This window comes from Rhinichthys klamathensis, unplaced genomic scaffold (assembly GCF_029890125.1).
Source record: "Rhinichthys klamathensis goyatoka isolate OS25496 unplaced genomic scaffold, OSU_Roscu_1.1 h1tg000076l_1, whole genome shotgun sequence".
In the NCBI taxonomy this organism is placed as follows: domain Eukaryota; kingdom Metazoa; phylum Chordata; class Actinopteri; order Cypriniformes; family Leuciscidae; genus Rhinichthys; species Rhinichthys klamathensis.
In genome coordinates, this window is record NW_026606618.1 from 3,789,004 (window position 1) to 3,806,186 (window position 17,183).

General features: G+C 36.3%; 1 protein-coding gene across 2 annotated transcripts in view; it reads left to right on the forward strand.

Moving 5' to 3' along the window:
• Positions 1-15,097, forward strand: part of galnt18a (UDP-N-acetyl-alpha-D-galactosamine:polypeptide N-acetylgalactosaminyltransferase 18a) — a 99,486-nt gene extending 84,389 nt beyond the window's left edge. For both annotated transcript variants that reach the window (XM_056251013.1, XM_056251012.1), the window contains 3 exons: positions 2,209-2,304; positions 11,628-11,792; positions 14,382-15,097. In XM_056251013.1, coding sequence (XP_056106988.1) covers positions 2,209-2,304; positions 11,628-11,792; positions 14,382-14,528 — 408 coding nt within the window. In that variant the 3' untranslated portion in view covers positions 14,529-15,097. The remainder of the gene's footprint in view (positions 1-2,208; positions 2,305-11,627; positions 11,793-14,381) is intronic.
• Positions 15,098-17,183: the final 2,086 nt, after the last annotated feature.

A 17,183-nucleotide genomic window follows, 5' to 3' on the forward strand; every position in this document is an offset into this window, starting at 1 on the left:
GGATTTACAGCTCTCTGTAGAAAGGGTTCAGAATTCTTGTGAGTTTTGCACATCTTTGACAATTTTTTTCAGGTTGTTGATTTTAAAATATAATAACAGATTCTCAAAGACTATTTTTTGTCTTTTTTTTGTTTGTTTGTTTGGTTTAAATGGTAATTTGAACTGCCAGTTTTACTTTATAATACAGTCAAACCTGAACATTGCATTAGAAAGAGAACAAATGGAAAGCATTTTGTTACCCAATGTTTAATTCTAACTTAATTCTAACTTATTTGATTCATTGATTTGATTTCACATATTTTCACATTTCTCTGTTACAGTTTCACATTACCCTATGTCTGTTTGTGTGTGTGAGTTTGTCTATTTTACAACCTTGATGGCTTACAGACTCATGCTTTCATTGCTGTGCACTTTATGTCTTACATTGATGAATAATTGCTTTTATTTCAGACATTTCCCAAAATTAGCTTTCATTTGTGTGTGTGTGTGTATGTGTGTGTGTCTGTTTTGCACTCTTGATGTTTTAGAGATTCACCCCTTCACTGTTGAGTCCTTTTTTCTGCATCCTAGCTGATTTGTAGATTGTATGCAAAAAAAAAAAACTCTGACAATTTCCCATTCATTTCCTATGGGGGTCATTTTTGACCAAAGAGCAGAAGTGTGACGACCACTTTGCATGCTTGGATCATGACCTCAATATTTTTTCTTTGTTCACATACCTAATACCATAAAAGTCACCTAGTTTCGTAACATTCCGATGAAGCTGTGATTTTTAAAAATTCAAAACATATTTATGTAATCTGAATTTATTAGTGTGTTTGTGTATAAAAGTGTGTGTGTGTGTGTGTGTGTGTGTGTGTGTGTGTGTGGATGTGTCTGTTTTGCACTCTTGATGTTTTATAGATTCACCCCTTCACTGTTGTGTGCTTTTTTTTCTGGATCGTGGCTGATTTGTTGATTGTACGCACAAAACAACTCTGTATTGTCACATTTTTGTCAATTTCCCATTCATTTCTAATGGCGGGTCCATTTGGACCCGAAGGCCCTGAGTGTGACCATTTTTTTTACAACCACTTAGACTATTCAAATCCTGTCCCCAATTTTTTTGGGTGTTCATATACCAAGTACCAACAAAGTCACCAAATTTCGGACCATTCCGATGAAGCTATGATTTTACACATTTTTTTATTTTAATTCTTCGGGTCCATTTGGTCCGAAGAACCCCAGAGGGTTAATAGATGATGGCAATTTTGATTGTGTAAATATAGACATTTTTCTAAACACATCAACAGAAATACATTATTTTATTATTTTCATTTTATATTTATAATTTTAGAATATATTAATTTAATTGTGTTTCCAACTTACCTTTGCTGTATTCACAAAAATGCATATTTTGATTAGATTTAGTTTTTGAAGAAGTTAATACTTTTATCAAGGATGTTTCTAACTGATCACAAGTGACAGTAAAAACATTTATGATAGAAGATTTCTATTTCAAATAAATGCTGTTCATTTGAACTTTCTATTCATCAAAAAATCCAGATAAAATGTTTCAAGGTTTCCACAAAAATATCTCATAAAATCTCAAAAATATGACCATAATTTTTCATATCAATTAATTGTTCAAAAACATAGCATAGATATTTGTATAAATATAAGCATTACATTATTTTTCTAAGAGACATCTTGTCATTTCACGAGGTTTGTAATGTCAAATTAAACTAAAACTTGGTTACCGTTCTGACGACATAATTATATAACAACATAGTCAAATTTATTAATTTAGCTTGACAAAAGACAATGCAGTTGATTAGCACTTAGAGACATGACATCACTATATCTGATAGATGACATTGTTTCTCATAATATTGAGTTATAGAAATAGTTTGTACTGAGTATTATTTTTCTTTCTCATGGCCTACTGTTTCATCATTTATCACAATGCAAGGCCAACAGAGTGGTTTTCCTAATTGGCATTCTTTTGTGGAATAGCATAATTAACAGCTCCATTGTGAAGATAAAAGAAAGCTGAGCTCCAGGCCATTTTCACACACATTGGCCATTAGCAGACAGAGGAAGAAAGATGGTTTTTGTGATCTTAATTCATCTCTTCCTCTGCGTTTTTTTCAGTGTGAAATGAGTCTAATGTGTCGGTCCATTTAGTTCATCTTTGTTGTGTGTGTGTGTGTGTGTGTTTGCATGTAGCTGAGGAACAGCCTGAGGCCGGATCTGTGTGTGGATCAAGGTCCCGACTCCGACAACATTCCCATCCTGTACATCTGCCACGGCCTGACGCCTCAGGTTAGTGTCCAGTCCACTGCACCTTCTGGCTTTCATACTTTTCAGCCCTTAGTGTGTGTGCAATTCATTTATACATAAGTGCTCATGTCTGACTCCATCATGTCTCCTGTTCTGTCATTCCATGTTTCTCACTATGTCAGCACAGTATGTGAACTGAAACATCTTTAAGATCTTATTTTTGGCCTAGAGATCCAGAACAGGAAATAATGTGTTAAACAGGATCAGGAAATGTAACAAGTTGACCATATCGGAATCGGACGATATTTGTTCATTTTTAATGTTATCGTTATTGGCCTGATAAGAAAAGTTCGCTGATATATTAAAGCCAATAAATAATGTATTATTACTCCCAGCTGAGACACTTCAGATGCGCGCTGTTCTCCATGATGGTTTTGAATTGCTTGAAATAGGATTGGAATCACTTCAAAAAGGAAAATACAGTTATAAGTGCTACATGTTATGCAAGTCTGTCATATAGGCTACATAAAATTACAATGAGAACAGTATAATTGTGTGCTTGGGACATGGCTTTTAATCGTGAGACTTTTGTTTTTGTAATCAGGCTCTCTAAAATTATATAAAAATTTGGATTTAGATTTATCGGCCAATATATCGGTTATCGGATTTCAAATATAAAGAATTAATTTATGTGGGTCAGTTAAAACTGTCAATTCCAACGAATTGAATGAAACTTTGAATCAAAAAGTGTTAATTACAATTTTCAGTAGCACTTTACAATAATGTTCCATTTGTATTAGTTTACATGAACTAACTACTTCTAAAACATTTTTTAATCTTAGTCAAAATTTGTATCTGTTAATATTATTTAGGTAGGTAACATGAACTAATATTTTTATTAACTAATGTTAACATAATAAATACTGCAACAAATGTATTACTTATTGTTAGTTAGTTCATTAACTAACATTAATAGAACTTAAAGTGTTACCAAATTTACATATACATATTTAAAAAGATTCTTCCTTCAGTTCATTTTGTGAAAACAGTGTGGAAAACATGCCTTGATTCATTTTAACACATTTTTTCACTGTATTTTAGCTCTTGTGTTAAAAACTTTGAATCTATTTGACAACAACGGCTGTTGAAAAAAAAGATTTAAAAAAATATATATAAAAAATAATATTTTAAACCATTTCAGAGCGAATACATAAATATTGAGATATCAAAAGCCTGAAAATATCAAGATTGAACTTTTTATAGCTATATCATTCATCCTTTTTCCCATCTACTGTACAAAGGCTCTGCACACTTCAGTTGTTTAATTCATGGTAAAAATGTAAGTCATTTCCTCTATGAAGATTTCTCTTTTATGAAGATTTGGCTTCGGCATCTCCTTATATGCACTTGGATTGTGCTTTCCCATCTTCCCGTTACAACTGAGCTCAGTGTTTCACAGTGATAGACTGTCAATTTTTTTGCAACCCATAAAACAGTCATTATATTGCATAAAACCTCTTCATTATTTTGTGCTGATGCCCGAAATATGAATTTTTGAGCAGTTGGGCTGCTTGAGGCAATCCAGTCTGGTTTTTTTTTATTTTTTTTATTCTGAGTGTATTACACCACCAGGTTCCACAACAAATGATATCCTGCAAAAATACTGTAAAAATAGGGAGCTTTCTCCATAAAGCATCGACTCACCGGGGGATTTCAGATTTAGACAGATTCCAGGGCTATAGTCACTATAATGAATCTCAATAAAGAGCAATGACTTGGAACACAAGCAGGGAGGGTTGTTTCACCACCACAGGCATCATTTAGGTGAGGAACAATTGTAGAATGTGAATGTGTGTCAGAGATATATAAATGAGAGCGAGTGAGAGGGAGGGAGGGAGGGAAAGAGAGAGAGAACAGCACTGTCAGCATGATTTTAACTACTTAGTTAGGTCTCTTACACCTGCTGAATTCATATCCGTGTGTGCTTCCGCCTTTCTTATTGGAAACGACACAATGGTACCAAGCAATGCAGTTTCTATTTTTGCTGATTCAAAACTTTCTAGAATCTGTTGAGGAAATCAAAATTACACTATTGCTAATTATAGGACATTTTAGTGGCTTCATGGCTATTATTGTACGATGTTATAATATACGTAATATAATATAATATACTGTTCCTGTTTTCTTTACTTCCTTGTTAATCTCCTTGGTTCTTAATTAGATAACTCATGTTTTGTTTCAGTCAATCATCCTCTGTGTACTTAAGCCCTCAGTTTCCTGTGTTTCATTGTCTGGTATTGTCTATGTTAGAAGTGGTTGTGCTTACTGTTTCTCCAGCTCTCTCCTGAGTTTTCCAATAAGGATTTATTCATTTGAAGTTTTTTGTTTCTCTAATCCTTCGCCATTACGCGCGTCATTACAGCCACTGTGACAATAATGCATATACAGGTCCTTCTCAAAAAAATAGCATATTGTGATAGTTCATTATTTTCCATAATGTAATGATAAAAATTAAACTTTCATATATTTTAGATTCATTGCACACCAACTGAAATATTTCAGGTCTTTTATTGTTTTAATACTGATGATTTTGGCATACAGCTCATGAAAACCCAAAATTCCTGTCTCAAAAAATTAGCATATTTCATCCGACCAATAAAAGAAGTGTTTTTAATACAAAAAAAAAGTCAACCTTCAAATAATTATGTTCAGTTATGCACTCAATAGTCAATACTTGGTCGGGAATCCTTTTGCAGAAATGACTGCTTCAATGCGGCGTGGCATGGAGGCAATCAGCCTGTGGCACTGCTGAGGTGTTATGGAGGCCCAGGATGCTTCGAGAGCGGCCTTAAGCTCATCCAGAGTGTTGGGTCTTGCGTCTCTCAACTTTCTCTTCACAATATCCCACAGATTCTCTATGGGGTTCAGGTCAGGAGAGTTGGCAGGCCAATTGAGCACAGTAATACCATGGTCAGTAAACCATTTACCAGTGGTTTTGGCACTGTGAGCAGGTGCCAGGTCGTGCTGAAAAATGAAATCTTCATCTCCATAAAGCTTTTCAGCAGATGGAAGCATGAAGTGCTCCAAAATCTCCTGATAGCTAGCTGCATTGACCCTGCCCTTGATAAAACACAGTGCACCAACACCAGCAGCTGACATGGCACCCCAGACCATCACTGACTGTGGGTACTTGACACTGGACTTCAGGCATTTTGGCATTTCCTTCTCCCCAGTCTTCCTCCAGACTCTGGCACCTTGATTTCCGAATGACATGCAAAACTGAGCAACAGTCCAGAGCTGCTTCTCTGTAGCCCAGGTCAGGCGCTTCTGCCGCTGTTTCTGGTTCAAAAGTGGCTTGACCTGGGGAATGCGGCACCTGTAGCCCATTTCCTGCACACGCCTGTGCACGGTGGCTCTGGATGTTTCTACTCCAGACTCAGTCCACTGCTTCCGCAAGTCCCCCAAGGTCTGGAATCGGTCCTTCTCCACAATCTTCCTCAGGGTCCGGTCACCTCTTCTCGTTGTGCAGCGTTTTTTGCCACAGTTTTTCCTTCCCACAGACTTCCCACTGAGGTGCCTTGATACAGCACTCTGAGAACAGCCTATTTGTTCAGAATTTTTTTTCTGTCTTACCCTCTTGCTTGAGGGTGTCAATGATGGCCTTCTGGACAGCAGTCAGGTCGCCAGTCTTACCCATGATTGCGGTTTTGAGTAATGAAACAGGCTGGGAGTTTTTAAAAGCCTCAGGAATATTTTGCAGGTGTTTAGAGTAGGGCTGTCGCGATAACCGCAATATTGCGGTACCGCGCTACTGACAGGCCAACCGCAGAGGAATGCAAGTAACCGCAGCAACCGCCAAACCGCGTTTTCTTTTTTCATAAGGCCACCCTTCGTAGTTCGTACCATGTGTATTGAATGTTAAATAAGTTAATAATGATAACAACACTGTTTATCATGGTGATTTGTACAGAGGCTTCGTGGATTTGGACTTAAGCCTAAACAGACAGTGAATGAGATCGCCTGAGCGCGTGCGATTACCTGCGTCTGTCTTTGAAGTCAAATCATGTATATTCGTGAAAAGGTTGCCGTTTCCAAGGAAAGCAAAATATTTGTCGTATCATCCTGTTAACGTGTAAGGGTAGGCTATTTACCATGAATGGCGTCAGCGCTGGTCAGCATTACACAGCGTGAGGAAGCCGTGGGGGGAAAGCAGCGAGTCACGCATTGGTCTCTATAAAGTGAAGCATTGCTTCAGCTTTGCCCAAAAGTGAAGCATTGTTGGCCAGCTGAGCCTTGAAACGTGGAGCTCAAAGTTAAAAAAAATAATTAACGCCTTGTTTCATTTCATCTATCATTTAAGGAATCAGTTTTTTTCAACGTTTTCGTTGAATAAACGGTTTAATGACTCACTCAGTCTATGACTCAAAGACAGTCCGTTGGCATAACAATGTAACTGCGCGCTGAGTGAGTCTTTCAATACGCAGAGACGCTGTTTAGTTTCGGTTACATTGGTTACATTGTTTTTGTGTATGCTGACCACATCATAACACGTATTTATAGCAACAAATAAATATAAATAAATAAATGGCGGTAATACCGCATATCGCGCTATTGAGCCACTCAAAATTACCGCAAGGGAAATTCCTTCACCGCGACAGCCCTAGTTTAGAGTTAATTAGTTGATTCAGATGATTAGGTTAATAGCTCGTTTAGAGACCCTTTTCATGATATGCTAATTTTTTGAGACAGGAATTTGGGGTTTTCATGAGCTGTATGCCAAAATCATCAGTATTAAAACATATTTCAGTTGGTGTGCAATGAATCTAAAATATATGAAAGTTTAATTTGTATCATTACATTATGGAAAATAATGGCCTTTATCACAATTACATAAAATCAATCCATTCACTAAACCGCTTATAGTCTGTAGGGTCGTGGTTTAGTGAATGGATTGATTTTATGTAATTGTTCTATAAAATATTGATTTGTATATTGTGGTGGAAAATTTAAACTGAATATTAAGAAAACCATGTTTTAATATTTGACCTTGTTTAACCTGCTAAATCTCTAAAAACCATGTTCTAAGACTTTCTGTATTTTACATGAATGTGTGTGTGTCGAACCCCTGACTGTGTGTATAAATAACAAATATGGGAAATGAAACTAGACAGATGACTAAGTTAGAACTTGTGATCAATGAAGTAATCGTCAAAACATATTCTTCTCTACCCAGTAACAGAAGAGACTGTAAATGAATAACCAATCAAATTAATGTCATTATGCCATACCTCCCTATTGTATAAAAACTGTTGTTTCCGTGTTTTCGGTGGGATTCTCAATGGAAATTGTCTGAGATCCTCCGGCTTTGTTTATTCTTGGGAGATTCTCTGAGAAATGCTCGAACTCCTGGCCGTAATAAAGAGCATTCAAGGGACATCTACTGAAGTCTGTCTGTCATTTAAGCTGCGCAGCAAAGAAGTTAGTTTAGAAAACTCGAAGCTAAGACGTCGAGAGGGACGTAAGAGAGCTTGAGTAGAGTAGTTCAGAAAACTCGAAGCTAAGACGTCGAGAGGGACGTAAGAGAGCTTGAGTAGAGTAGTTCAGAAAACTCGAAGCTAAGACGTCGAGAGGGACGTAAGAGAGCTTGAGTAGAGTAGTTCAGAAAACTCGAAGCTAAGATGTCGTAAAACGACACAGAGAGCTTGAGTAGGGTAGGATTAGAAGAAAAACTCAGCGGTTGTCGATTGTAGACAAAGGGAGCTGGAGTATTACAGAGTGAGCATTTTAGGAAAAGCGGATAGTCAGATTATAGGTTAGCATTAGAAAAGAAAAATCCATCACAATATATTATTAGAGTTATAAGAAAATATATCATTTTTATATAATTTTATATATAATAGTTAATATTAATTAGTTATTGTTGTTATTATTATTATTATATTAAATATTTTATATAATTCCCACGACCCTACAGAGGATACGCAATTTGGAGAATGGATGGATTTTATATAATTGTTATAAAAATAATTATTTTTATTTGTATATATTGTTAAAATTACAATAAAATTAAATAAATTAAATATGTGTATATGTAACTGGTCACATGCTATCAGAATGCTTAAAGTCAGTTTAAATTAAAAAAAGTTGCTGGCTTAAATTGAGTACAATGAACTTGGATGCTAAAGGCATTTGAACTTAAATTACATTAAACTGACTTTTTAAAAAAATGAGTTGAACTGTGCATAACTTGTAAAAAAAATATTTGTCATAACTTATTTTAAATAAAAAATTGTTTTACAGTGTACATATACAGTACACGTGTATACATATACACATTTAACTTCTCCACCAGACAGAATATTTCTGCATGATTTACAGTGCATCATGTCTATTTGCACACTAAAACTAATTTCAAGCATTCTGATAGGATATCACCGTCTCTGTACTTGTGGTGCTGGATTAGTTTTATCTTTAATGGGCTGGTAGACAATACCTCAGCTAAGCGTATTAACACCGTGGCAGTTGCTCGGGGATTTGAGCATGTTGGAAAGGGAGCATAGAGATGCTTACTCTTTCTTTCAGTGCGTTATCTCCCATTCATTCAGCAAAAGGAACATTGTTCCCATACAACAGCCATAAATCTCCCAAGCAGTAAAAAGCAAGGTTTTTCAAGCAGAAACAGTGCTAAATGGGTCCCTTGCAAGTTGAGTCCTTATTTTTCTTCTCTCTTACATTATTCCCCGTCCCATTTTAGCCCTCCATTCCTTCCCGTCACAGTTCCAGTGCTCATCAAAGGATCCCGAAGGATATGCATTGTTTCCATTGTGAATGAATGATTAGTTGTTTTACGTGTCCGTGGAGATGCACTTGCTGCCTGTTCAGCCTTTGTGTTCACAGAGATTTTCATTTCAAGGTGCCTCGCATAAGTTTGAGCCATTTTGCATTGGTGCCGTTCCAAAGTCAAACAACTTGATTTCATTTTACTGTAGGCTCAGGTGTTCCACAGAAAAAAAGTCTTGACACACACAAAGCAATGGTAGCTCTCAAAAAAATTTGGACGGCCAAAATCGCTCTAGATGGTAAACAACAACCAATTGAATCTATGTTTTTGAGAAAAGTATGCATTTCTTTGATGCACTGCATGGGATATCTAATCAATAATATTGTTAGCACTTCTCCAAGGTCTTGTTTTTAAAGTAAAATATCAATCCATCCAAACCCTGAAGAAAAATTGTGGGCATGTTGCATGAAATGAATTCTTTCTGAAAATGCTGGTTTTTCCTGTATGGCAAGGGATTAAAGTATCAGGGCTATTGGTTTAGGACTCTGTCCATTCCATTTGCCCCACATGCCATCAAACAGTGATGTAAACGTGAATAAATTAATTTAAAAAAATTTGAATGTCATGTTTCTGTAAGTAGAACATTTAATTTCACAATACGTCAGAGCGTCAGTTACCTGCTGTAGGTAAAAATAAATGAAAAAAACCTAGAGTGATAAGCAAAAATCAGGGCTGAATAATTTCCATATTTTATAGTATGTAGTATTGAGATTAGTGGATGCCAAATCATCTTATGATGAAAATAGTTTGCTAAAGTTGGTGTATTATTTCTAGTGCACTTGTGAAGAATGCGTTGGTGCATGCTTTTTTGCTAATATTACCCATAAACCTTGCACTACAGAAGAGGAGTTTTAAATGTATAAACCCAAAAGTAACAGTTAAATTAAGAAATGTATTTATATAGGTGTTAATACTTACATAGAAATGCAAACAGAACATGACAAAGAGGTTTGTGCTATCAAGCCGCAATAGTAAAATGTCACATTACTTGCAGATTTTCTTTCTACATGCTTAAAAGTATGTACTTTCCCATCACCAGTGATGTACACACACTTTAAATGCTTTGTAGAAGTGGCCATTTGGCATTCAGCCCATGTTTGAAATGAACAAATGAGTCTTGATTAAAAAAAGTTCATCTTTCCTGTTGGGCCCATTAAGATGCTGGGATTTGGAACTGAGCCACATCGTCTTAGAGATTTCACAGGAAAGACACCATTAACAAACATGAATAATTCATTCTATTGCCTATGTAATACAGAGCTGAATAAAGCACGATTTACAAACAGACATTCAGACGGCCCAAATGAATTAATCTGAATGATGAAACGCATGTCATGGCATTACAACTTTCTTGTTATTGCAATTCAGGCCTATGCTTTTAATAAAATAACATTTAAAATTTTGTTGTAACATGTACAAATTTCTTAACAAAACTTTCTTTTATAAAATGTTAATTGTACAAACAATTGAAACTGATGTCATACACTACCTTTTAAAAGTTTGGGATTGGTATGATTTTATAATGTTGTTGAAATAAATCCTATATGCTCACCAAGATTGCATTTATTTGATCAAAAATATAGTAAAAACAGCAATTTTGTGAAATATTTCTACAATTTTTTCAGTTGCCATTACTCCAGTCTTCAATAGCTACTGTATGTTTCCATCCAAAGTTGTGAATTTAACTTTGTTAAAATTCGAATATCACATAAAACATTTGCGAATAAAGCACCATTTCCATCCCATGTGAACAAAATCGTCACTTCCTGGGAAATTGGTGCAAAATTTCTGTAATAAAAATGGCATGAGTTTGTTTTGTTGAGCATCAAGGGATTTATTTAGTAAATGTGTCTCTATCGTGGTTTATGAGCATGTATTCTCATTGGATAAAAAATGTATCCTCCTCAATTGAAGTTTTTTTCTTTTTAGAATTTATGTGCAACTTGGCATGTCCATCCAGCTTTTTTATGTGATATCCCAAAATGCACATACAAATTGGTGGATGAAAACATTGATAATATTAGAATGATTTCTGAAGGATCATGTAACGCTAGCAATGTGGAAAACAGTTGTACCGCTTAATATTTTTTTAGAAGTCGTGATTTTTTCAGGATTCTTTGATGAACAGAAAGCTCAAAAGAACAGCATTTATTTGAAATGGAAAAAGTTTAAAAATATTTAAGAAAATATCCATTTCTTTCAAATATATTTCTGACCCCAAACTTTTGGACAGTTGTATAATTCCCATACTTTCCATTTGTGAATTATATTTTCTGTTATTCTAAAGCATTGCATTTTACTTTTCCATTAAATTTTACATGGAAACTTTTGCCTATATATATATATATACATACATGCACGCATAAGTAGCCTACATTTTTGACCGCTCACACCTGCTCTTTCTTAATTATTACACTTTTTATTATGTTACCATTAGCCTAGCATATTTTGAATACATATTTTTATACACTTTTATACATTACATGTATAATTTAAAAGATGTTTTTCTCTTCTGTTGTTTCAGAATGTGTACTACTCAAACTCTCAGCAGTTGCATGTCGGAGGCTTGAGTCCGACCATCGACGACGATGACAACAAGTGCCTGGTGGACGTGAACGGCCGGCCGCGACTGCTGGAATGCAGCTACGCCAGCAACAAGCACATGAAGCTCTCCTGGCTCTTCACTCAGGTATACATCCAAAAACAATGAATCACATGCTCAAAAACGTTATTATTCTCATGCTCTGTAAAGTAAAAATATGCTAAATAAATTGTATGATTATTGCATAAATATCTTTCTTATGCTAACTATTGGTTGGAGCCTAGATTAGTCTAAATGAGTATGGTATTGGAATGGTCAGTTTGTGCTGTCTGGTTTGTTTTTGAATGAAGTTTCATGAAGAGCTTTACTTTTTCATAGTGTGCATTACATTCTACACAAAGCTTATTACACATAGACCTTACTGCACAGCTCAATTAAAAGGAGACCTCTTATGCCTCTTTTATAAGTCTTGATTTTGTTTTGGAGTCAACTTTAATGCTTGAAAACATTATTTTTCACGTATTTTGCAGCACCTCTCTTTCCAGTCTGTCAGTAACGTTCTGTTTAGTTCCTGTCTCTATGAAGCCTCTCCTTCTGAAAAGCAGGAGTTTTGTGCTCTGATTGGTCAGCTGGACCAGTGTGTTGCGATTGGTCAACCGCTTTCAGTGTGTTTCGTAAATATCACCGCCTTACCTTAACCATGAGGAGTTTCAACACACTACACTACTAACGCAACTCAACCAGACCCCCCCCCCCCCCCCCTTATTTTTTCATATGCTACAATTATTTAAATGAGGAATATTGATGTTCGTTCGTGTTTCAGGGAGTTCAGAAACAATACTTACTGATATAGAGACTTTAACAGCAACATTACAGACTAAAGGAAAGAAAAAAGATAATAGGTCCTCTTTAAAGCCTATGTCAAAACTGTTTTTATCAAGTTCTGTGAACATTTAAGTACTAGTCCAAAACTTTCCCTTAAAATCCGCTGTCAATTTGCAGCATCTGTTAGCCCTCCGGCTGTGTGACTACAATGGACACTTTCTGGATATTGAGCATTAATAATTCAGAGGTGTGAGTTGTGTGTGTGTGTGTGTGTGCTGTAAAGCTCTCCTAATTCAATTCAAGCGTCGTTTTGGATTGTTGCAGACATCTTGATTTCATCTGCACACGGTCCGCGTAATGAATGTCTCTATTAAAAGGTGGATGAATTAATATATGTCACAGCAGGCGGTGTCATCTAAAAGGTTTAGCTGAAGTGTGGTGGAAATGTCAGAACAGGTTATTAGGAAAGGGTAATGCTAACCCCTTGGGAGAGATGTCGAAGTAGATGAACAAACACACGCTATCGAGAAAAGTGTAAGAGTATGAAGGATATCAATTCTCACACAAACCCTTGGGACGTGTTTTTATGTCTCAGATGAGCTCGGTGGGATAAAGGCTTTATGGCGGCCACCTTTTTTCCCCTGGAGTTTCTTAAAATGGAATCAGGTGCACCAAATCCATTGTGGCCTTTTAGATGTGATGAATAATTGATGACAAAACCAGTGAAAGAGTGAACTGGCTTTTGGCTCATTGGAAAGCATCAAAAATGGCTTTAATTAAGTCTTTATCGACTCACATTGTCTGTTGACAATCTGCCTGTATCCAGGATACCGCTTGGCAGGTCGTGAATGAATGCGCTGTTAAGCTTACCTGACACATGTACCCAACTGAAATATATTATTTAGCTCTTCAGGTCATTTGGCACCACCAGCAGTCAGGGTGAAAACAGTGATATTATTTTTTCAGGGACATAATTGAAGCAGATGTAGTGGTCCCTATCGGCGACACACACCTGTTAAATGATGCATGCCAGATTCTTTTATAATTACAGCCGTCTTAATAATGCCTGGTTCATAATCTACATGACCACGAGAAATTATGTGGAGTTATACTACTTGAATTAAAAATTATATTTTCAGAGATTTCACTAGTATATACGTTTTTGTTGTTGTTGTTGTTGTTGTTGTTGTAATAGTGTGTCTAAAGTTTGACATAGTTATGCACTTTGTACTCTACCGTCTAAATTGGTCAAAGATGTCTACCATACCATATGGTATTCTCTTCAATAATATAGTTTCACATTCAGCACAGTATATCACATTTTGTTTTCACGTGCTAATGTTACAGCCATGAATATAATAAAGCGGCACAAAAGTAACAAATATTCCAACTGTGTATCTTCAATAATATGATTTAGCCTGTGAAGCAAGACATTTGGCGTTTCATTCAACTTGTCTGAGTTGGATTTCATACGGTAGCAGATGATTGGACGAGGCCGACACTTCGCCCACGGCCTCCTCTTTCATGTTTCAGCTGTCTCCGGAGCCTCCTTCAATACTGTAAGACTCCGAATCCTTGAGGCTCTTCTTCAGATGCAACCACTTTAGGAACATCACTTTCCTTTTGACATTGTTCTAAAAGGCTTTGGGCTTTAGCGGTGTATTTCATACTGTGTTTACTGGCTAAAAGAAGAATGTTTCTTCAGGTGTAAACGTAGCTTTGATTTCTCACTTAAGAGTCACTTGGATTCTGCCATGCTTTTAGCTCTGAGGGATTTTAAGACTCGTGAATCATATATAACCTGTTTTTTCTGAGAAGTATCCTGCTTAATGTTCCTAAATCAACATCCTGTTTGGTCCTGGAACAACTTTGTCATTGTTCACTCATTTTGATGTGTATTGTGTCTTGCAGGGAGGCTCCATTCAGAATAGGAAGTCGAAGCGATGTTTGGAATTGGTGGAAAGTGTGGAAGTGGATCATGGATATCAGCTGGCCCTTCAGAAGTGCAGCAATCAAAAATGGACAATTACCAACATATTGCCTGGGAAAGTTCTATAGGCATGGTGTCTTAAGGGACATATCACTGGATATACTGTGTCCCTTTACACACATCGCTGTGTCATCAGCTGGAGGACAGGGTGCTGTTCTCTGTTATTTAACACTGTAAACATCTTCATGTCTTGTGCCGGACCTCAAAGACTTCATGGAACGTCTCCTGAATTTAATTTTGGCCAAAAGAGATTGTTGGTTTAGAAACACTGATGCTTAAAGGGATAGTTCTCCAAAAATGAAAATTCTTTTATCATTTACTCATGTTGCTCCAAACCTGGGGCGCATTTCCCAAAAGCGCTGTTAGCCAACCATGGTGGCAAGTTCCGTTGTTATCAGCATAGTTCAGCGAGTCGGTGTTTCCTGAAACCATAGCAAACAGCATCGCAAAGTTGTGTGGTTGACCTGAGTTTAGAAGCATAGTTTCTTGTTTGCATGACATGTGGGCTTAATAAATCCTTATATTGAGCAAAATAAACATGCTGACATTCAATACAATCTATATCTTTCATTTAGAATATATGCAAATTTTATTTACGTCTTTTAGTTTGTCAAGAGATTTAAAGTGTGTTTTTGAAGAGTGTGCATGTGCCATGATGACTTTATGGCAAAAATCTGGCATTAATTTCGATCTCAAACTGATTAAAAGAAGTTATTACTCCACCACCTGCGTGGCATCATTAACCAACGTGGTTGAAGGACACATTTTGTGACAATATGGTTTCGGGAAACAGTCGTGACTAGCTAGTTCATTTCTTCAACAATGTACCGTACTATGGTCGTTAAGCAGCGAGTTACAATGACTTCCTTCTTCTGCAAACCAAAAAAAGGAGACATTTCGAATCATGTTGGTAAACAACAGTTTTGACCATTGACTTTCATTGTATTGAGAAACAAAAATAACACTCAAAATACTGTGTTCTGCAGAAGAAAGTATGGCATATAGGTTTGGATTGACATGAGGGTTTAATGATGACAGAAATCTGTTTTAATTTGTGAGTGAACTGTCCCTTCAAATGTTCTTCTGTATGATTGGCTCTTGTGTCTTTAAGCATTTAGTCATTTTGCTACTGTGTAGCACTCATTTAAAAGTGTTTTTCTTTTTCTCAAGTTCGTGAATGATGGTTGTGATTATTTGATGTGGAAAAGGATATTTTATAAATGTAAATAATCTTTATAAATAATATTAAAAACTTTTAACTCTTCATGCTTGAATTTTACATATGAAACAAACGTTTTTCCTGGTTTAAGCTGGTTAAGCCTCAGTGTTTTTAACCTAAAACACAAGTCTAACCTGCTAAAGTTGGCTAAAGCTGGTTAAAACACGGTTTCATCAAAGTAATAATGGTTAAAAATGGTAAAATCTCTGTTCATATGGTTTTCTATTCATTGAAAGAGAGCTCTGGCATTCCCCGAAATTAAATTTCCACATTCACAGTTTCTGCTTTTGAGAAAAACTTTCTGTCTTACAATCTACCATGGGACAAAGCCCATTTAATCAAAGTCAGTAACACTTGACAACCTCACTTGAGCTCTGAGCTATCCAAATCCCTCAAATCCTTAAAGCGCAGACACACACGTTGCTTTAACAAGGAACAACAGTTTCACGAGTCGTTCTGTTTAAAAAGGTTTACTAGAAAAAATGGGGGTGGGGGGGACGACCACATTGGAAACCCTGGAACTCCAAAGACAACTGGCAACACGCATTTGGCAATCTCATCCGCACGATTTCGTACGATCTTTTTCCGCCCCACTGACGGTTAAGGTTACGTTAAGGTTACCAGTGGATCTTCATGGTTACTTTTTTTCGTATATTGCCATATAAATAACATTGTACAATTTAATTCATAATCACCAATATTTTTCAATTTGGTGACTTGGTGGACCTTCATGCTTACTATTTTTCCTAACAATCATACATTTTCATATAAATCAAACACATTTATATGAAAATGCGACTGTTTTGGTGACTTGGTGGCTATTTTGCATGAATTTGTACAATCTCATTTATACAATCTGCTTACGCCCCACTGACACTGACACAGGTTTAGTGGTTAGGATTGGGCCATCATGCTTTTTCTAAAAATGCTCTTTCTAAAAAACCACACATGCAATTTCATGTGAAATTGCGATCTTTTAAAATAATGTCTTCTCATGAGATCGGGTTGGAACGGAAGGTCATGGCTTGCTATATTTTAAGCCACATAAGTGTCTCAACATTCTCGTGACAATCTCTTGGTAAAGCAACTTGAATGAATCTCCTACATCCCCTGAGATCAGAAATCTAGTTTTAGAAGTGCATTTGTCAGGAAGTCTCAAATATACCTGCATCCTTGAAATTGCCTGTATTGATTTTTTTTTTTTTTTTAAAGAAGGGGGGGGGGGGGGGGGGGGGGGGGGGGGGGACACATCAAAAAAGACACATCAACACTGAGACGATCATATGAAACAATTTCTCATCTTCTTTCTATTTCTCTCTGCACTTCCAGACCTGTCAGAAATGCAGTTTGCCTCCTAAGATGATAAAACTCCTATTCCAACTGACCTTCTGAGGTGGGAAAATGAACATATTTTATGTCTGGAAACACAATGGCTGTACACCAAAGTTCTTTATAAGATCTGTTTAGCCTGGAGTGGAAATGGAAGACAATGATATCAAAAATA